Genomic DNA, 22381 nt, shown 5'->3' with positions numbered 1-22381 from the left:
ATTAAGATGTAAATCTTTCGAGAGAAGCTTAATTTTGGTTTATGGATAAACGGTCTCAGCTCATAGCAGAAAGGGATGTGTTTTGTCTACATCAAGGACTACGTGTAGTTCAAGAACTTCATAAGACCATCAAGAGAACTATTATCAACTTTACATAATACTTTTTTCATAGACATTATGATCGGCTTCTTCGTATTGTCGTCCATATTATTCGAGCGCAAGAAGCAGAGAGCAGATGTTTGATAAGATTTCCTCAAAAATGTTTGGTCGGTTTCAGCAACAAGAAGCCATATCTGATATTTCTTGATGCAGTAACCTCGTCGTCCTACATCGTCCTCTAATACTACTTCTTGGTGTACACTAACTGTTACGGCAACTTTCGGAGGAAATTTTGCAAACATATCCTATATCTCCGTAAAATCACAAGGGAAGAACGTGAAATTTTCGCACCCATACAAGAATCTTTTCGGTCAATGGTTTGAAGGTCATCAATTCTTGGCCATGCGAACATGTGACCGGACCCGACTGATTCTGCCCATTTTTTAAGAAATCATCCCCATTTAGCCAGTAGCTCTCGGTTGAATGTTGCGACTATTTTGCAAACGATCTGTACTTTAAGGTTAGATATCGGATTGGCGAAATTGATCTTCGGTTAGACGTTATGACTATTCCTGATGAGTGAGTGGATACTATGCATGCTCGATCACCTTTACACGGAGAACGCATGAGCTGTGTGGCGAATAGACGATGCTAAGTTCGTTTCATCGCAATGTGGCAAGGAACTCGTCTAAAATTCAATAAAGTTATTAATGCGTACCATAAACCTCACAACCCTGCTTTATTTATTCAAACCTTTGCAAAAGCCGAAATTTGACCCGAAGGTTTCTGATAAATTCATTATTTATTTAAACATTTTGGAAAATTTTCCTTATATTCGTCACTGAAAGTATCGATCTAAGGTAAAGCATTCTTCTCTCTTCGTACCGCACTAATGTAAGCGATCCCATCCATTGTTTGTTGCATGTATTCATCACCATCAACATTCATTTATGTATTGTGCGAGTGGAGCGAGAAAATGCACACTACGCTCATTTTGCTCCATTTCTTCAAATTCAAGAATGAAAGCTAACGCATTGCGAATACCTTCTAACTTTCCATCTGGAGCTCCATTCTAGCCCACTGCTGTATCGTTTCCATCACTTACGCCTTAGAATGTCGTTCACACGCGCAATACGAACGCTGGTCTGGCAGGTCCGGTACACTGCTGCAGATGCATCTCCATGACGACGCAATTTACCCTCATTAAGGCGCCATTGCAGAATGGAAAGAAACTCGATGCGCATCGCAGACTGTATAGGTTGTGTTCTTTTCCCAAGAATTCTCGCGGGGCTTGGGGCGGTTGACAGGTGTAGCAGAGCGGTTTTGAAATTAAATTTCAACATCCTTCTCTGTGCCGTTCTGTGTAAATCTCCCCGCGGAACCACGCGGTACGTGATGTGTTGATGAGAATGCTACCGGCCAACAGCGGAGGTGTTTGGGTTTTCCGTGTATTTCCACTGTGCATTTCCTGTCAATCGATATCCAATCAGTGGCAATGGATGTTGCGGTCCGCGACACGGAAGGCAAAGTTTTTGTTATCAGCTCCGATCTGATCCGGGGCGGGTGAGCACAGCGGCCGTAAACCGAAAGGTGAATGCAATTGCAGTTCGGATTAAACCGAAAGGGGCTATCGAGTAAGGTGCAACGGGCATCCAAATGAATTCCGGCAACAAACGTTCAAAAAGAACAAACGTGGCGCGCATTAGTAAGCAGGGTGGAAATAATTATTCAATTTAAACTTCGTTCATTACGTTTGATGAAGGGAAGTTGGAGGAAAGTTTTGCTTCATGGAGGTTGTTGTTTTTTTTTTGTTAGGGTAACAGTGAAATAATGCACACAATAGATGTTTATGGCACATTAAATAATGCAGAATTGTTCATTACTAAGCAAGGGCAATGTCTATAAAACAATACACTTCGTTCAAACAGTAGCAAAGCAAACAGTAGCTTTCGCTTAAAGCGTTGCAATAATGCCACCGTTGTATGCGAATAATACCGGGAAATTCATCAACCTTTTGTTTTTGCTGACCATTAACCAAACCAGTGAACTCTGAGTGAGATAGCTCCAAGGCTTGTTAGCGTTTGACGGAAAGCATTGATTAATGATTGACAGACGACCGAACTTTACTCGGCAGTTTTTCGAGACTTCTTGCAGCTTCCCAATACTGCGAATGAGTTCTAGTTGCCGCTGCTCTATGCAGGTATTAAGTCGATTATGGTATTTGTATAAAATAATTGTAAGCTAAATTATGTTCCTCACTTAGACGATGATATACAGCCAGAATGTTTAAAAACTCAATTGATGTAGCTTGAAGCTAACATTTTCATAATTTATCTTGTAGATTTTTTTAGCTCAATAAACCGTTTGAAGAAAGTACAATCTGATCGGAAACTCCTCCCAACGTTAAAATGCACAATTCATCGCTCAGACTGGTTTCTCTCTAAGGAAACCCAGATTTGTAAATCAGTACCCTGAAGTTGTACAAAATCTGAGCACTGATTGATTTGAAATTTATCTGATACTTTTCTTAGCCGGGTGCATTAGCACTTAACGAATATGTTTATGACATAAAGAGTTCATTTTATCGTACGGGCCAAATGCTAACGAGTTTTCAATCATGAAGGGCTGTGTAAACTTCACCTTATGAAGTTCTAGATAGTTTGCTTACGAACTTATCAAGTTTTAGAACCGTTTCGCGGTCTTGGCCTGCTGCAGTATTCCTCTCAAGCGCTCATGGTCGAACGCCACCGTCATTCAATCATCGTTGTCCTGGCCTTTCTGGCAGTCGCATCAACGCCATCATGCCATCTCAATTTGGACCAACCACGCTTCATCTGTCCATGTGAACGACCTGAAAGTAAATGTCCTTTCCTTTGACGACGACGGGCTGAGTCGTCCGAGTAAGTTCGACGTACAACCCAATGTTTTCATCCGCCTGCTCAATCCACAATCCTCAATCAGAGTATGGATTGACTTATAGACGATGGTCTCCGTTAATTACATTCTACTGCCATGCTGTTATCATTCTGCTTTTATGAATCAAAAGAATTGATAACATGCAAGCGCTTTAGCAAAACGCACTTACACTCAGTGTTTATAAACACTTTGAGCATATATTCATCTTCGCTCTCAACAGTTCGTTGAAGAGAGTGCCTCAACCTCAATGATGATCATATGTAGCAATCGAGTTTAGTTCCAAGACTGCTGTTCAATAAGCTACTAGGTCGAAGCTGACGTACGTGCTCTACTAGAAGGAATTGTTGGAATTATCCCCAGCATAGGGAAGTTCGACATTTAAAGCAGAGAAAGGTTATCAGAGGCTCAGGATGGGTCGCGCAAAGTGCTACGCAATCGCTTTGGTGCTGTTATGCATGTTGCTGGTGGTAGAATCAAGAGTAACGCAAAGCTGTGGCACACGAAAGGTGGTAAATCAACTTATTGTGAACGGAACCGAAGCGAAGGATGGTCATTGGCCATGGCATGTGGCCATTTTTCACAACAAAGGTCTGTCATTTGCTTATGCGTGTGGAGGAACAATTCTGGACCAGAACACCGTTTTGACGGGTAAGTCAGACAAAAACCTGTCTATGACAGAACTTCTACATAGTGTTTTCCTTCTTGTCGATTCTAGCGGCTCACTGCGTGATGACGTCGAATGGTCTAATTGCACGACGACGACTCGTAGTGCAAGTTGGACGACATCGAATCAGCTTAGCTAGCAGACGAGTACAAGAACACGAAGCGTTCGAGTTGATCGTACATCCGTAGTACAGCGTCAACAGTTTCCACCACGATATCGCTCTGATTATGCTCGCTACCGATATCACCTATACCGACTACATCCAACCGATTTGCTTGTGGAATCGAGGCGATGATCTGCGCTTGATCGAGGGCTCTTGGGGAACGGTGATCGGATTTGGTATTGATGAGACTGATGATACTTCTGACACACTGCGTGAAGCTACCATTCCCGTCGTTAGCCATATCACCTGCATCGAAAGCAACCGAGCAACGTTTGCCTATCAACTAACCTCGAATATGTTCTGTGCTGGTAATCGTGATGGGATCAGTGCCTGTAACGGCGACAGCGGAGGAGGTTTATTCTTCAAGTACAACGATGTCTGGTTCGTTCGTGGCGTGGTGTCTTTTACGAAGCCTCGTCAAAATACGCGTTTATGTGACACGAACGAATACACCGTGTTCACCGATGTGGCGAAGTACATGAGCTGGATTGAGCAACACGTTCGAGGAATTGGTGATCAACCGGAGGTTGTAGATGATAATAATAATCGAAAAATTGGGTTGCTACCGATGTCCACCTGTGGTCCCAATCCGTATGCCAGCTGGGAAGAATCATCTAAACCGGTCATCCTCGGATATCCTTGGATGGGTCTAGTAGAGTGTACTAAAAAAGAAACGTTCGAAAAGGATATATTTTGTCAAGCGGTATTAATTAGCGACCTGTATCTAGTCGGAATGGCTCATTGCGCTCCGCCTATACAAAAATGCTACTTGTGCGTATATTGTGGCCTAGACATATCCACGCTTTCTGTTAAGGCTAATTGATCATCTTTCATTGCAGATCAACCGTACGATTGGGAGAGTATGACATGGACTCGACGAAGGATTGCGCACAGGTGGATGGACAAATGGTATGTTCGCCTCCAGTTCAAACATTACGCATTGAGTCGGTGATCACGCACCCGGACTACAACAAACCAATTACTGCAAACGATATTGCGCTTATCCGATTGCGTGATCGAGCGGACACTACTTGGAGGAATGTGAAGCCGATTTGTCTTCCAGTGACCCATGAACTGCGCAGTCAGAAATCAACCCATTACATTCATACGTCGTGGCAATTGTTGAAGTCCAGGTATAATGAAGAAAGTAACAAATTGCTCGAAAGGTCGATAAGCGAGTTTATCGATTCAATCGAATGCCAAAACATGATACGAGATGCAGATCTCCGTTTAACAACAACGTCACGCCAGATATGCATCCAGCAACAAGTTAATCAGAGTGCATCATCAGAGTGCAAGCTCGATTCTTCAGGGACTCCACTACAGCTGGTGCAGCAAGTGAACGGAGAGAGCCGCTATGTGTTGTATGGAGTGTTATCGTTCGGACTGTCGTTCTGCAGTTCCCATGTCCCGGTAATGTACACGAGCGTAGGCAGTTATATGGACTGGATTCTAGAAAACATAAAAGAGTAGAATCCGCTATCCTAAATATGGAAAATTAAAATGCAAAAAAAAGAAAATGTATGTATGAATGTACCAGTTGATGAATTGGATGTACTGCACTGCATCATTAGACAATGAAGATTTCAATATAGATGATTCTTTACACATAAGCAAATTGAATAAAAAAGTGAGATTCCCAATCTACTTTTGCTTCATGGCGTATGGTTTTGTCCAGTTTGATTGCCTTGGTAAAGAAAATATTATCCCTTCGGGGAATTCGATGATCGCTCATTGGTTAAACTTCTTGTATTGTGGATCGACCGCTGGTACTCGATGTCACTAGATTCACATCTACCTCGGTCTGTATGCGCACTTTCTTCTAGTGCATTAAGCCTTCGGACATTCGGTTAGGCAAAAGTGATTTGAGAAACAGTTGAAGTGTTTGAAGTGAGAACCATTGTATCATATGATTCAAAACGACTGCAACGTGGCGATTTAGAAGAGATCGCGAAACCGTATTTACGAATACTCTGTAGAGTTGATGATCGTTCCTATTACTCATTATAAGGATAATCGATTATAAGGACAGCTCTTCCTCTAGCCTTTACCATTCATTGGAAACATCAAGACACATTTCCTTGAAACAAAATTTATTGGTCGATAAGGTGTATGGAACATCAACTAAAGAGGCTTGATTTACAGTTTGTTTCCACTGCTTCATTATACGCGTACGATCCATTTCTGGCACAGCCTGTTGTTGCGCAAGAAAAAATAGGGCCTAGAAATTTGCCTCGTGTTTGCTGACTTGCTTCCTTCCGCTTCGGATGCGCCAGGACATCAGTACGTACGAGCTAGCGCTGAAACAAACAAATCGCACCCGGAACCTGGCGATTGAGGCCGATGGAGGCGTCGGTTCCGGCATTTTCCGACGCCGTGTTTTGTTGAGACAAACAACACCGCCGTACGCAGCGTTTGTGTGCAGGTTTACGATGGTGAAAGTCAACACGGTGCTAACGGCAGTATGTTTCTTTGTCTGCTCTTCAATCTCGAATGCTTTCGAACTGACGTTGTTGGCTTTTTTCACTACTTCCACACAGTACATCATATCGGTGGATCCTTTATTTTCCTTGATGCTCCAAAACTTTAGCAGAAATTCATCCGTGGCGAGGCGGTGAGTATAGAAAGGAAAAGAGATCACGTGCAAACGGTGAAGAATAGACTTCTTTTCATCATTTACCTTGACGGCAATCGGCTGTTGCTGGTTGGGTGCCATTAGGTTTGGCTCGTGTTTGTAATTCTTCCACTCGATTACATCGTTCCTCAAACAGCTCACAGGTAAGTAGCTGATTGATGGATGGATGTTGAATCCGTGAGCGATGGAGCGATGTTGCAAAGGCATGGAAGGAACTGCTCGCCCGGAAAAAAACGAATTGCTAGAACGCTTTCCCACTTTGCCCAGGTGTGGAATGGGCCGTCCTACATCCTACCAGGTTGGAGAAGGACCTTGCTGGTAGCACACTTTTTACGCCATCGCCAAGCAGTGCCGGGTTGCGGAATTGCCATTCGGTTGGAAATGCTCACAGGCCGCGCCGGACAGTTACTATCGGTTATAGCTCACTAACGACAGCGCTGTACGCGTGTGGGTGCAGTAAAGCGGAATGGAAAAGAAAACCGAATGAAAGTGTAATCGCGAATCCAAGTGCCACGAGTAATGGGTCATTCATATGCAAATATTATGCAAACAGAGGACACGCATTATGCTGGGGGGCCACGTGTAGGTGGCACGGCCGATGCTCCATGGGCTGTAATTATTGAATCCGGTCAGGCCCGATGTAATTATTTTTTATCGTTTCATCGTGCATCTTGCTGCTTTGTCGCATACTTTTGTACCAAAACTCGGCATAGTTTGCATTCTGGCCGGAGCCTGAGCATTGCAGTGAAATAGTGACAATCGTTTGCGTTAAGCAAACATAACTCGGTTGCGTTGGAATGCAGTCGTAATGTACGGATTTTTTTCAATGGATGTATATTTTGTCCGTGACAGGTTTGGCTCAGAGCAGTAGTGAGGAATAATTTAAATAACACTCACACCAAACACTAATCCCCAGCTCTTGAATATACTTCTTCGTTTGTAAAACTCTTCAACAATTGAATCATTTAAAAAGTACTGCTTTAAGTACTACAAAAAGATTGAATCCAGAAGAATACTCAGATTCAGAAACCACCATATACAGAAACCATATACATAGCGCCACCAGAACGTTCCTACAACAAAAACCCTAACTTACATAGGTATGATCGCAACTCTGAATTCGTCCAAAATTTCGTCTACTTTTGGTCAAAGGTCAGCACCGACAAAAATATTGGTATTGAGATTGAGACGTTAGGGTGCTGACTTTGATCCAGTCTGAGGAATCTTCTCTACTCAAAACAGCGGTAGCGTCGATACTCATATACGCCTTTGAGGCATATGCTTAACCCAAAACTGACGATGCTCAGCATGATTTTTCACCCCTTTAGAGTGGAATGACATTGAAGGAGCTCAGCCCCAATGCACCCTACGCGTAATTCTAATAGAAAATGTGCGAATAGGACGATTTTTTCCCGATTCCCCTTTCACCTCGTGCTTTGTGGACGGCAGGACCCAGTATCTCTTAATGTTTGTATGACTTCGTGGACTTGGACAACCCGTGGACGTCCATGTGGGCCCAGCCTATGAGCGGTAAGATGAATTCACTATCGTACAACAAATTACTCGCACGAATCCGCTTAACTCATGAGAATGACTCCGGACAATCCGTTTAGGTCGTCCAAATTGAGGTGGAGTGATGGCGTTGATGTGTCCGTCATAAAAGCCAGGATGATGGATTGGCTAAGGACTTCAACAGCAGGCCAACACCGCGAAGTGGTTGCAGCGCCAAATAAGTCAGTAAATAAGTACGTCCGTAAATTCTGATGAAACAGGTTAGGCTAGCTCCGTGAATGCATGCGCATGCTGTCAAGGCTCTCTTCAGTTTACTTAGTTGTTGAATAGATCTTTATAGTAAAAAATGGGCAAACACATGTGAAGTCGGGATGTTAGGATGCTCATCAATAATCGTCTGAGTGACTTGAGAGGCGTGAGTGACTTGAGAGGCGTGAGTGATTGAGATAGGCATGAGTGTGTATGTATGAGAACGAGTGTATTAGAACGAGTGGATGAGAACGAGTGAGGGGCTATATAAGCGGCGTGCGCTTGGGAAGGGACAGATTGGTTTTGTACTTCGAAACGGAATAAAATTGGTCTCAAAAAAGGTTAGCGTTGTTTTCTCTAATCTTTACACACATTTGTTCGGTATTAACTCAATAATTCTTGGACATTAGACATCTTCTTCTCCTCCATTTGCACAACAACCTCAAGAGGTTTAGGCCTGAGTTGACTTTATTCATCCGTAGCCGGATAGTCAGTCCAGCGTACGAAGGATTGGTGCAGGTTGGATTTTGGACTGGTTTTGTCGTGCGAAGAACGGCATCGCTACCAATACACCACCGAGGTGTCCCATTGGACATCTAATGGTAGTTAAATGTAGAACAGTTCCTATTCGATTGTTATTCCCTTTAATGGTTATACTATCATTTGCCAACAATTCTGATACCTCATAAAGAATGAACTGGTGTCAGAAGTACATTCAGTATATTCTAGTACATTCGCATGTTTCGTATTTATATGTTTACGACAAAATTGTTCTTGTAACGATAATATGGTGAAATTTTTCATAAAAGCAAGATGCCTTAAGATATTATGAAATTTAAAAATCCAAAATCAAAATCTTTCGTTATTTAAATTTTTAGTTAAAATTAATCCTTTGTATAGTAAATAGCAGAACTATTTTTATCATATTAATCAACAAACAGAATGTAGGGAAGTTGGTGAAACACTTTTATAATCTTTTTTTTCTAAACGACATAAAGTTGCATTTTGTATCTCATCAACTCTACGCATAGGAACAGTATCGCGTGTGAAAGAACACAGCACCAATATAAGAAAAAAACATCCCAGTAAAAGATTAAAAAACGTGCTTGCCATTCAAAATTGGGGTAGCTAGGAATTTGCTCTAAATTCTGAACAGTTATGAAGCAACAACCCATCGCATTCGCCCATGCAAATGCCAAAAATGCAAACAGCTCCTAAAATACAGCGGAAAAGCAAGTGTCGCTATTTAGCCACCTCGACCCCACAGGGCCACCATCCACCTCCACCGGCTACCCCCAACACCCTGCGTGGGATGTTGTGTGCAACGGGGCAAACGGATTTCGCGCTTGTTTGCTTCTATTTTCATTCGCCCCCAACACACCACACCAAACCGGCCAAAGACAGCGAAGAACTTTGGTAAGTATTTGCGCTCGGGACGTTTCGGGGGCCCCCCGTCCGTTTTGCGCCCAGGGCGGGTGTTGTTTTTACCTTTCGGTTGTGATAATTGTTTACCTGGGGATTTCATTGCGGCAAGAGTATCCCCAAGAGCAGCGTGTTGCTTTACGCACACGCGGTGCAAAATAAACAACACGGCAATGCGTAACCGGGCGCACGCCGGGGCGGCTGTGGCTTTATTTTGCAACCACAGGTGAAAGATCATCGCCGCAGTTGATCGTAGTGGGCCGGTGGTAGCGCGGTTAGAAAAACGATGCCCTTCTTGGCGTATTATTTTTTGTTCTTTTATGCTTTCCCGATCGATCTGTTTTCCATCACAATTCCACAAACCATGTCTCTGTGAGATTGCTTCTCCATCAACCTCACAGCGAGTAATCTCGTGCTCTGCGACGTGTATAATGGAAGCAGAGGCAAATCGACTCGTCGTTGTCGGTGCCAACAAGGGGGCGAGAAGCAAAAAAAAGCCAAGCAAAACCTGCCCCGTCTCGACCGTCACGTCACGGAGTGACAGCACACGCGAAAGTGTGCCGGAACGGAAGTCAAGGACGCAGAAGCCATTCCGTGGACCACCTCTTCGTGGAAGACATCGTTGACAGTTGCTTTTCTTCTCACGCTTCGGGATTTGCTTCTCCCCTGCCGCCGGGTGGCACAGCATCTTAAGGATGACACTTGACTTAACGCCGATTGCGTTCGTTGCCATTCATGTTCTGTCGTTCCAGCAAGGAAAATTTTTATGTTGTGTCGCACAAAAAGTCACCAGTTGTATCCAGATTTTCTACCACAATATCACTTTTCAGTTTGCCTACCTTTAGTTTACGCTTGCGTTCCGTGCCGGGTTCGCTATTACCGTCCGGATGGTGATGGTTGCCAGAAAACAAGGCCCACGGAATACAACCACGAATGCACGACTCGTGGGGAGGTCTCGTGAAACAAATATCACTTGCTGGTGCTGGTTGCTTGGAACTTCATTCGCTGCTTTGTCACGTTTCGCAATAGGCGGCTTACGCTATCGACACGGCACAACAAAACACGACCGCCACTAGAGCTAAGGAAACTGACGCGAAAACTGCCCGCCCCGTGTTATGTTATCCTTTCTGTAGCCCCGTTTGTTTTGCCGATGGTTGCTCGAAAACCAAGGCCCCGTCGAGAGTGGGCCCAACCCCGCGGTTTATATTATGTTGGCCCTCGTTTTCGGTTTTGCACACTGGCACACTTGCATGCATACAGACACGCGCGATTCCTTCGGGCCTGGCGCATCCGCACACCACGGCAAGGCCCTCGCCCTCATGCACACGCACACGCTGCTGCTGTTGGGTAAGTGTGTACGTGCGTTGGGTGTTTTGTTTTGGGTGGGGATTCGAACCCCGCCGAGATTACAGCGCGCGGACACACGCACAAGGCACGCACCGAGCGTTTTGGGGCCGTCAGCGTTTGGTCGCGGTCTGTCGTAGACTGAGCATGAATTTCGCGTTCACTGCTTTGTGGCAGCATCGGCAAGTGGAAAACGGTGAGCCGAACGGCCGAATCGCAATCGTGATGATGGAGCCGCCCGATACCGTATTGTGAACGGTAGCGTACAGTGTGTCGCGTGTGAATAGAACCGCAGGGGTGATGTTCCCTTTCGATTCCCAACACTTTTGCAACAATATTAAAAAAAAAACTGTTTTAGTTTGAGTTTGGCTGTTTCATTAATTTTCTTAGTTGTTTTAATTTAGTTAAGACATTCATTGTGCAATTAGGTGAAAGTAATTATTTTTATTTTTATTTTATTTATTTTTCCATTATCAGGTGAATGTAATAATTAAAATATTTTTTTAAGGCACAGCTTATTAATCCTAATAGTGATTTTTAGTTCTGCCAGACACAGCCAGAGGAACTTTTGTTGCGGGACGAGACGTTCATGTTATTTACATGCCCTTTTTTAATTTTTCTTCCTTTTTGACCTTTTAATGTGTGCGACTTATTAATATAATAAGTTTAATACAACTTGCTATTTGTTTTGTTTTTGGCTTTCTGTTTTGTCCTACCATAACGGTTTAGGCAAGATTTTAACTTAGTGCTAGTGAGTTAACCGGCGTCCAATCATCCCGGTTAATGTCAATTTATTAGCCTTTCATTATCTGCAGTTTAAAAGAATTAAACTGATTGCTATTTATGAATATAAATTAATGGCTCTGAACCTCTGTTATAAAAAAAACGTTTCGTGTATGCCCATGATTTTGGGAATCTTTGTAGACTCACTCATCTTTGCAGATTTATTAATTTCCCATGATTTTTTTTTATTTTGGCATATGCCAAACATGTTGTGTCTATATATGGAATAAATTTGGCGAAATATGACGTGAATGTACAGAAAAAATATTTTAGATGGACTAGCATTAAACTTTGGTTTAAAACCACGCAGCACCCACTGTAAACGTCTGGTCGGGTAATTTACCGACCATGATCCGAACAGTTCGTAGCTTTTCCAATCGTACCGATTCTCATCGGTAGTGGTAACAGATACACACCGTTGTTTGGCTTGCGATTTTCCATGCGCACGTTTTTTGCGTACCTTTGTATGAATGCGCGCGCGTGTGGGAGTGTGTGTAGGGTGGAGCGCGAGCATGCGAGAGAGAATGTTTTGCAATATTCAACTCAGCGTTCTTCCTCTACACTCTGCATGGGGACATTTAACTACTCACACATTCGCATCGTGCATCGTGGGGTGGAAAAACATCGGAAAAACATGTGAAAGTGTTTGTATGAGTACGCATCGGCAAAATCAGTACGGCCGGTGGTTACACATACACATTGTGTACGTTGTGCGAAAGGGGTTTCGCTATGTTGTGCATTTTCCCGGCAGATTAGAGATTAACCAAAGCGGTCGGAAGATAAGCGACCGGAAAGATGCTGGTCGAATGTTTTCGGACGCGTTCCTTCTTTTGCGCTCGTCTCGGTGTTTGTGTGATAGAGGTAAGGGTTACGGGTGTTTTTTTTCTTCTGCTGATTCGCAAAGCTGACCGCGAGAGCCACACAAAGAATGTGATAAATTATTTTGCGTCAACTTTTGAAACTAAAACATGTTATAAAATGTTCTTATGTGTTGAAGCATTTACATGGTTTTAGTGATTCGTTTTTACCGGAATGGATCGCATTCCGTTTTGTTCGAGCTAGAAAAAAAACCTAAAATGTTAAAGAGCAAACAAGAAGAGAGCATAAATGTGATGTAAGAACGAGATCGAGTCGTTTGTTTATTTTTTTTCTTTCCTTTCCTTTTTTAATTTAGTATGCAACCATCTGCTTCTTTTCACAGCGCGTTGAGCAGTTTCTTATGCGAGAGAGAGGACAAAGGCACGACCAGTGAGCATGTTTCGGGGGTCGAGCGTTTGCTTTTCTTTGTCCCATTTTCTTTCGCCGTCTGCGTGGTTTCATTTGGTCGTCCGTGCAGCTTCCGAGATGAAAGCCGTAACGACGACAGTGACCTAAATAAAGTAGGTCGATCGTAGAGTGCAATGGGGCAAACGTTCTTGGTGTTATACATACTACCCGCTAGAACGGTGTAGCACTTAGCGTAATAAAATATGTTTAACTTAATTTTATGTTTCGGGTTTTCTTCATTGATGTACAGTTCTGTTCACGTGGTATCAGGAAATTAATAACCTTTGATTAATTTAGTACCAAAAACAGGGACATGTATGCTTTAATTGATGACCACAAACGTTGTTGAAGTTCTTTAAATTATTAATAGAATGATGCATTTATGTTGATGATAGGAAAAATAAATCACAAGTGGGACTATCCCGCAGTATAACGGTTCAAATGTGTTATATTGCCTTCAGAGCAGTAAATAACAGATTAATAAATTTAACGACAGTTAATCTTTACACGATTTCATGTTGAGCGGAGGAAAATGTGAAGCAACTTTGAGCGAAGTAAACATTGACAAACAAATGAACTGCTGTTGTTATACAATATCGTTTTTATTTTACTTGTTTACAAAATATTTTGAATAAAATGATGCACTTTGTCTTACGTTTCGCTAACTTACGCGGCGCGTGGCATAAACTCATGTTTCATGACTATACTAAATGTGACCTTTTTGCTTAAAAGTATCAAAAATATTGAATAGATAGTGTATGGCGCATCGTAAACAGTTCACAGAAGAGATATTGGTGCTGTGCTTAATGATATAACGTTTAATGTTTTGATTGTGTTTTGTTCAGCGTAAAAATAAATCAAAATTGCACACATTGAAATATGATTGGCATAACCGCGTGAGACGGTAAACTAAACATACATATTAAATCAGGCTTTGCCGTAAATATTGGAGTAATAAAGGTATTTCAAAATATATTGTTTTTAAATACAATTTTAACAAATCCAGAAATTCATTCGTTTGATGGTGTATTCGACGTGATACCACATTCACCTACCGGTAAAGCGTGTTCCACATGATTTTCTAATGGGACATTTTTATCCTGCTGTTGCTGTAGCTGCTCCTGTTGTTGTACGTCTTCCGTTTCTAGTGCCGTTGATTCAGTAGCAATAGCAGAATCTAGCGTCTCTTCGTCCTTCTGAAGACACTGTTCCGACGAACGCTTTACATCGGGTACAACAGCTGTCGTTTCGGAAACTTTTTTAGTCCTTTGCCTTGTTACACGTCCTGAAAAATAAAATTAATTTATACAAAATGCTCACGACAACCCACTAATATATTCAACCTTCACCACTGCCAATGATGACACTCGTATCTAACACTTCCACTTCTTTTTGTAGTTGAATTTGTTTGCGCAGCTCGCGACACTTTTCATCCGTCGGTTCACCCTGTAGACCATGCGTCTGAAGAAATCGTAGTATCGCTTCCGCGCGCTCATGATTAGTTTCACAGCCTTGCCATAGCTTTTGATAGCGCATGTGTCGGAAACCTGCCATTTTGAGATATTCCTTCATCCGGTGAACGGATCGTACGCTTCCGTGTGTGCTCGTTGATTCAGCTCTCGTCGATGAAATCCTGGGTAATATTAATAAACTGTATAGTATTGTAAAAACGCTTAAGTTTAGTTACAATTTACAGCTCACCTAGAATAACGATTGTTAGAAGATTTGGCATACGATGTGCTTTCCTTGCGAGGGCACAAATTAGAACTCGTCGCTGAATTGGCGCTTCCACCAAGCCAAGGTTCTTCGTCCGAAGAGCTACTGCTCTTCGCGTGAAGGATGTGTAGTGGGACTAAGGAAATGAAAAAAAAAAAAAATATTAAATCAAACATTATTGTTACGCATACCGGTGTACCTTTTACGTTTCCAAAGTAAATATCGTTCGGTATATCCTGCGAACGATCATAAAATCGGCCACGCTTGGGATGCTTCTTTAGCACCAATTCTTGCAACTGCTGTTGATGATAAGCCGGAAGCTTAAGGCGTGCAATTTCTTCTGCCTTTTTAGCCCTTCGTTGAGTTTGTTCCTTCTCCTCGCTATCGCTTGATGCATCGCTGTACTGATCAGTAGTTTTCTCTCGTGAATAGTATTTGTTACGCTTTTGTTTCTGCCGCTGCCAGTGTAGTTTAGTGCTGACGGTGTATACACGATCCGGCGAACCGAAATACATATCGTTTGGGACGTCTTCGCTTGATGAGCTTGCACACGAACCGAAGGGACTGAAAATATGGAACAAATGATACAAGAGAATGAAATTAGCTACAAGTTATCCTGCCTCCGGAATGCGTTACTTACTCATCATTGGAAGCACCTCGCTCGGATGTTTTTGATCGCTTTTTCTGCAGCAATTCTTTTTTTACATTTACGACACGAATTAAACCTCGTTTACGCATTTGGCACTTTTGTGATTCACCCTTACATCCTTCTGCAGCTTCATCGCCGGACGAAAGCGAAACGGTGTCCAGCTGTTTGGACTTTTTTACAGGAACATCGGAAGAATTTTCTTCTCTTGATACCACCTCACCACTGCAATTAGCATCGGTGTTGGCTTCTTCATATAAACTTCCCTTATCCGTATCGTTTTCCGGTTCTTCCATCACGTCATTGGGGTCAATTATAGGTGCATCCAGTGCAACGATCTGTCCCATTTGACCGACGGCAACACCTTCCATTATTTCAAAATTTTGAACATCTCCCGTTTCATCTATCAGCAAACCGGTGGGATCCATCATTTCGTGCTCCATTGGTCCATCCTCTCGTCCAATATCTTCCACGGAACTAGTTACGATTGGATCGACCGCATCCGTTTCGTTTAACGAATGCACTTCGGAAGCAGATGTTACACGATCCATGGAATCATATTCCTCTACTGCAATTGGGTGTGCTTGCACTAGCACCACGTTTTTAAATAGTGAAGATACATTCTCGGAATGCTGAGCTTCTGTGTATGAGTTAGATTTCGACGAGTCGCTACTGTTTTCATCTTCATCCGGATTGGATTGAACAAGCTTTTCCTCAGCCAACGCAGAATCAGCCGTCTCCGGTGTTTGCACATGATTAATATCATCTAGAACAGAATGATTTGACTCACTCTGAAGTTCATTTTCTTTTACAGCTGCGTGGTTCGATATGGCACTAGCGTAGGGTTGATTACATGCATTTGATTCTGTTTTCATTTCCATCGATTCTATGCTCTCAATCGCTTTAGAGGAATTATGCACATCGACTTCCTTTGTTGACATAGTGATTTTTTCATTCGGTGGGACTATATTTCCGTCGTCACTTTTGTGTGTGCACTCAGGGGCTTGTTCTGATAGTGTTGTTAAACATGACTTGTCCGGTATAGGATTATCTTTAAGGTGATCTCTCGTTGCTCCATTACATATAGATGACTCGCCGCCACCGGGAAATGAATGTATGTCACTAACATTTGTTATATCACTCGCCTGCTGCCCGTTAAGGACCGATGGTACGTATTGAGGAGTTCGTTCTGACGCCAAGGTTTGAACCGAACTATTGCTACCAACTACAGAAGTAGAATATGGATCAATATTGTACGTTCCGGAGCAGGATGTTGTTTGTGGAACCACTATGGTTGATTCAACGCTGTTACTTGCAGAAGGTATACCAGCTTCATAGCGGTACGGGTCAACGGTAACCAATGTAGAGGGCATCAATTGTTCGTAAACAGGTTGTTCATAGCTCCCATTCACAGTTGATTTGTCTGGATTTGATGCGTTTTCCTGAAAAGCCGCATACGGGCTGGACACTTTTTGTATGTAAGGATATCCTTCCATGTTTCTTTAACTCGAGGAACTGTAAACAAATGTCGGAAGGGTTGATATGCGATGTATTCCGAAATTAAATGTGCCACAAGTTACCCATTTGACTTACCCACTTCACTATTCACATCTGCAAGTTTAAAGGTCTAGTTTAATGTATATTGCACTGATTAAAATATGAAATCATCATTTACACGCTTTAAAGTTGAGTTTTGTTATTTGTTGATTGTTTACTTGCGAGGTCAGACTGCTGCACGGGTCGGTTCATTTAATCCATTTTGACAGTTCAAAAAGAATGAAAGAAACGGTCATAGATGAAGCTGGGTATGTGGCAAATTTAACTGAATAAAATACAAAAATACTTATTAATTGGTTGTAAATTTCCTGGGAAACGTATAAGTCATATTAACTAATCAAATCATCGCATTTTTAAGTAAGTTTTCGCCAACATAAATTATACCAGTTGGCCATGAATGTGAAATGAAAAATAATGTTGAAATATTTCATGTGAAAAGTTTCAATATGAGTTGACAGTTGTAAGAATATTTTAGGGTGCTGTATTCCCAAATCGGAATTTAAACGATTTAAACAATTTTTCAAATAAGTGACTCAAAAAACTTACTAACAGACAATTGTGGTTGTTTGTATTGCTGTCCCGCACTGGTTAGATATAGCGACTACTGATTGGAAAGGATGAAAATGCAAGATGGAAAATACTGTTGGGGTTCCAAAATGGCTTATAATTCTATTTCACGTTTTATTTTAAGTTCTCGTACGTAAATAGCTCACACGCCTATTACTAATTCACTGAAACGTAGTACGTTGCTACTTAATGCATTGGTATTAAGCACATATATGCTTAGGTAATATTAAGATAATATTTCATGGTAAGATTTGGTAAGTTGCGGAAATAAATGCATAGTTTATGTTTATTCAAATTTTTTTATCAACAAACAATGTAATATGTTGCCATTATAGGATCTATCCAAAACGCGGTATTATCAAACTAACAATATTTTGTTTATTAGCAACACGGCCGTTCCTTTCGAATGTAGAACTTTTTTTGTTGTTGCGAAAAGGTATCTAGTTAAAAAAAAGCTTATATGCGGATTGTTGAAGAGTTGAAGAGTAGTTGTAAACAACATTAATCATGCATACAAACGATTTAGACACAGAAAACAAAAACCAGCTCCTCTCCTGAGTATTGAAAAGACCGGTGGGCAATATTCAGTAGTAAAAGTTGAAAATGGAATTGAATAGTTGTATAACACAGAAATGTGCAATTTCTAATAGCATTGCTATTCACCTTTATGTCTTTCATCGCATATTAAAGAATATATACAATCGCAAGGCGATTTCTTCATAAGGATAATATTTGCAAAAAGGCGTTTTGAAAAAAAAAACGCGTAGGGAAAATACTACTAAAATATAAATATAACTACCACTTGCTCAACTTTTGGGCTATCAATATATTAACAAGTAAATAGTAGTAAAATTACTAGTAAATTAGCAAAGTAAATGAGTAGAAGAATATGATCATAGAAACGATCATCAATATGTTCTGCATATGTGTACAATTTGTTATTGCGGGTGATATTTCTCTCAGAATACCTTACCTTTAGTTCAATTTTGGCTTCAGTGCATTTAGCTACGAATCCGGTCTGATGTCATCGTGATCTGAAATCACAGGACAGCAAGACACAAGATGGAGAATAAACGATAGTTAGCGATTCTACGCACGGGTTCACTTGTTCAGTCACGCTTTTGTCGTTTGCTTTTCTGCCCGCTGCCTGGATGCTTTCAAACTACCGTTTTCAATTTAACACTGCACTTGGAGGTAGTGCTCTGAATTTAATTGCCCGTTTGGTTTTGAAACACACTACAGGAAAGTATGCAGTATTGACTAAAGAAGGAAGTACAAAATGGCTGCGTACAATAACAACTGTACCGGTGAGGCATACGAAAGTAGAGAAATCTGATGTGAACAGAGAATTCTTTGAACTACTTTAAATGTAAATTGTAACAGTTTTGCGTTGATCATAGTTTTGCAAGGCAAAGCCGTCTAGTGAAAATGTTGATTTTCAAGAGGCAAAACACGATTAATCGGCGAAGAAGAAAACGATTTAAGAATCTGCCATTCTTGCCCTACATCGCCCGCGCATCGAAGGGATTGTTCTCAATTTAAACCCCGCTAGGACCATACAATTGGGAAGAAATGGAGCAAACTTAATTCGATCGCTACTGGAAAGTGTCGCGACAGTGGCGCTCACGGTCCCACGCTGACCATTGGCTCGTTTACTTTGTGTCGATAAGTTTTTCTACCTTTTTGTTTTGTAACCCACCGCGGAACCGGGTTGTTTCAATATTTATTACACTTGAAATGATGCCGTTTTACAGTTCGGTGGAATCGATGTCCGCACGACCACGCCCATGTCGTGACAATAAAAGGGGGGCCAGGCAGTTGTGTTTGGCGTTGTTGATTTTTTTTCCGGTTTCTCGAAAGATCCACCAACAATTTTTCTAAATAATTTTGAACTTTTAGCTTCATAAATATAAGGCTTAATGTAAATAGAATAGTTTATAAAACTGTAGAAAGCACCTGTAAGAAATGAGTTCTAATTAATTGGAACATCAGTTAAAGTAATTTAAATAAACTGAGTTAAAATATGCATAAGAATGAGTTGATTGATACAATGACCAAGCCATGGTCTAGCTTGTTTCTTAAGGTTAAAAAAGGTCTTCTATAAAATTGTTAACATTTACTTATTGTTTTTAAGTCCTGTTTTATATATCGATGCAAATCGAAAATTCATTCACCGTTTCATGAAGCGAAGCGACCATTTCTATCGTTATATCAGCTACATCCTGTTGAACACAGGATTTGATGCCAGGCATAATAATCACTCACCCATCAATGAAACGAAAGCCAAAGCAATCAGTTTCCGAAGTGCTGAATGGAACGTTTCTGCCCTGATCTTCTCAGCTGTCCTTCAATCGTGACCGTTTCGACCGAATGATCGATCGATCAAGACATGGTTTTTTTTCGTTGGTTAATATCACGATCAACATACGAAATCTCGTCAGGCGGTTTGCACTGGCAACATTTGGAAATGGGTTGAACAGAATACGACGTCTCTTATCAGGGGCCCAAAAAAAGGCGGCTGAACGGAACAGCACGTAACTATTTTGTCTAGTGATAACACACTAGGTACCTTAACACTCGATTGACAATGGGAGGAGTAAGCTAGAAAACAGTTTTTCAACACCGTTTGGATGCTGTACGATCTACTATAAAGCGGAATGGATTAAACGAACGGTCTTATGGAGCCACTCACTCTGGCTCCATACCTGGTACGGGTTGCGACTTCTGGTTGTCTCTGTTGTCCAGCACAAACAGTCGTAGCGGGCTACTGATTGGATGACGGTGGGTGCCAGCAATCCGGTATGGCTCAGCACGTACACCTCGTACACGTGTGGAGTATGGGTGATCGCGATCGTGTGTTTGTGCTTGTGTGGGGATGGTTTAACCTTCATATCCATAACCACATTGTTATGGTTAATATTTGCTCATAACCAAAACCATTTGTTGAGCAAAGCCACTGTGACTAAAAGTGTTCTATCTTCGTTTTAAAAATATTTCTTGTGATCTGCATATTCCTGTATTTTCAAGCATAATACACGATCCCCTGATAGTTGTCTATTGATAAGAAAACTTAAAGCAAACTTTATGCTAGAAATGTGATACGAATATTATCATATAATCATATATAGCGATGTCTTTCCAACAGTTTTGTTATGAACCCTTTTCTTCCAACGACGTACGCCGGCTTGTGGCGAGCGTATACACAACGGTTAACCGGTTTCGTTCGGCCCATACTCGGCACTCGTAGCGGATGCTGATGTTTGGAGCCGGCGAACGATCGAACTGCCCGCGAACGGAACAGTTGACGGTAGGTTCAGTGTGTTTGTCGATCGTGTTGAATACAGTCGGGCTGCACGACGTTTGTCGGTTATATGCCCTAGAATCGGTACGACGTCCAAGGATCGCCGCGGTCGTGTGTTTCGAGCGCATAGCTCTACGTTCCTCTATTGATATTCGGACGGACGAACGGTGTGACAATTAAACAGTGGTGTACTTATTTGTAAAAAAAGTTTAAACAGTGAAAGATCGAGTGAGTTGTTTTGGAATGAAAATATAATTTTGTAAAAAATGAATGTGTGTGCCAAATGTGAAACATTCTGCTTAGTATTTTTCATTTGTATACTTTCGTCAAATAAATGGTGACACTGTTCTGAAAGCAAAAAAAAAAAACCAGTGTCAAATAAGTGTTGCTAAAATAACTTTAAAACTTCCACCGCAACATTACACATACCCACTGTGAACGGTAAAGCGAAAAAACAAAAACGTACAGAAAACATGTGCTCAATCGCATTGCTGGCCATATGTTGACCCGAGTGATTAGCGTTAAATTAGCGGGTGAAATCAGAGCGATACCGGGTGAATGGATAAGCGCGAAATGCGTCTGCTTTTCCACTTCCGCACTGGGCTGCGGTATGCATTGTGGAGTGTAACGGTTTGGTGCCCTGGCCAGAATGGAGACGCACTGTGACTGTGTATGGCACAGGCCTTGCGTTGTACAGCAGCGCTGTGCGTCTCATTTGAATGTGATAAAAGCAGCAGCTAATCGTGGATTTGTATACCGGTTGAGTCGGGGTGGTTGGTGGAAATGGTCAAATTCTGCAGACAAAATTAGCATGCAATGTTCAGGATTTGTTCTCGAGTGGATTAAAACGCGAATTGAAATTAAAGAAGTTTGTGAAGAAATATAAACGAAACCGGAACATGTTGTGAAGCTGACAAAACACCTCACCATAGACAACAAAAAACTTCAATGCGCGGTATATGGCAAACAAGCGACGAACCTGCCCAAGCTGTCAAGTCACCCGGATGACCGCCGTCAACGTGCTGTTTTCGGGGCAATCTTTTGTCTTCTGACCCGAGGAATTCCGTTTAATAGATTAAAGTGACTGTGCATGTGTGTTTATGTGTGTGTGTGTGCGCATTGAAAATGTGTGATAATTAATTTGAGTGGCATTTCTGCCACTCGATTGGATTTGGATCATGCTGGATGGTAAAACGATAGAGCCAGCACCAATTAGAGTGCTGTTTGCACGTTGGTGATGAAAATCATGGCAGAAATGGAAGCATCATTGTGAACTTTATACACTGCTGACATCACTCACCTCAATATAATCACTGACCAATGGGCATGTGCGTGCGCGTGTGTGTGTTTGTATGTGCGTGAGTGCGCGAATACGGGAGTGTTATAAAAGATGGTTTTTGGTACATTAATCATTATCATGAGCGCTATTTTATTCACATATATAAGTGATTTGTGTTTGCCCATCGACAAAATTTACAAATCCCAAACGGTTCTAGAAAATCGTTCGCGCCTAAGCTTCACAACTTCATAGACACCTTTGT

The 22381-nt window shown here is 41.8% G+C and overlaps 3 protein-coding genes across 3 annotated transcripts in view; 1 reads left to right on the top strand and 2 right to left on the bottom strand.

Moving 5' to 3' along the window:
- LOC128310610 (WSCD family member AGAP003962) overlaps positions 1 to 10640 on the bottom strand; it is a 40060-nt gene extending 29420 nt beyond the window's left edge. The window contains exon 1 of the mRNA XM_053047294.1: positions 10500 to 10640. The gene's annotated coding sequence lies outside the window, so the exon portion shown is untranslated. The remainder of the gene's footprint in view (positions 1 to 10499) is intronic.
- On the top strand, positions 3745 to 5722 carry LOC128309616 (clotting factor B-like). Its single transcript, XM_053046053.1, is given in 3 exon segments — positions 3745 to 4562; positions 4682 to 4751; positions 5669 to 5722. Coding segments are annotated over 3 exon segments (942 nt in total).
- A 3104-nt stretch (positions 10641 to 13744) lies between the features above and the next one.
- Positions 13745 to 16911, bottom strand: LOC128297254 (HIRA-interacting protein 3-like). The gene is made up of 5 exons (XM_053032864.1): positions 15410 to 16911; positions 14969 to 15333; positions 14755 to 14905; positions 14397 to 14686; positions 13745 to 14338 (listed from the first exon to the last, which is right to left on the bottom strand). The coding sequence occupies exons 1-5, from the start codon at positions 16909 to 16911 to the stop codon at positions 14064 to 14066; spliced, it is 2583 nt and encodes an 860-aa protein (XP_052888824.1). The 3' UTR covers positions 13745 to 14063.
- Between the last annotated feature and the right edge of the window lie 5470 nt (positions 16912 to 22381).

The sequence above is a fragment of the Anopheles moucheti genome, chromosome 2, assembly GCF_943734755.1.
Source record: "Anopheles moucheti chromosome 2, idAnoMoucSN_F20_07, whole genome shotgun sequence".
NCBI classification, from domain to species: domain Eukaryota; kingdom Metazoa; phylum Arthropoda; class Insecta; order Diptera; family Culicidae; genus Anopheles; species Anopheles moucheti.
The sequence above is the reverse complement of the archived record's forward strand: the minus strand, read 5'-3'. Positions and strand labels throughout refer to the sequence as shown.

Coding starts and splice junctions, on each gene's coding strand:
- LOC128297254 (XM_053032864.1), bottom strand. CDS start 16,911: ATGGAAGGATATCCTTACATACAAAAAGTGTCCAGCCCGTATGCGGCT. Junction 14,687..14,754: donor TCTAACAATCGTTATTCTAG/GTGAGCTGTAAA, acceptor AATATTACCCAG/GATTTCATCGACGAGAGCTG. Junction 14,339..14,396: donor CATCATTGGCAGTGGTGAAG/GTTGAATATATT, acceptor TTTATTTTTCAG/GACGTGTAACAAGGCAAAGG.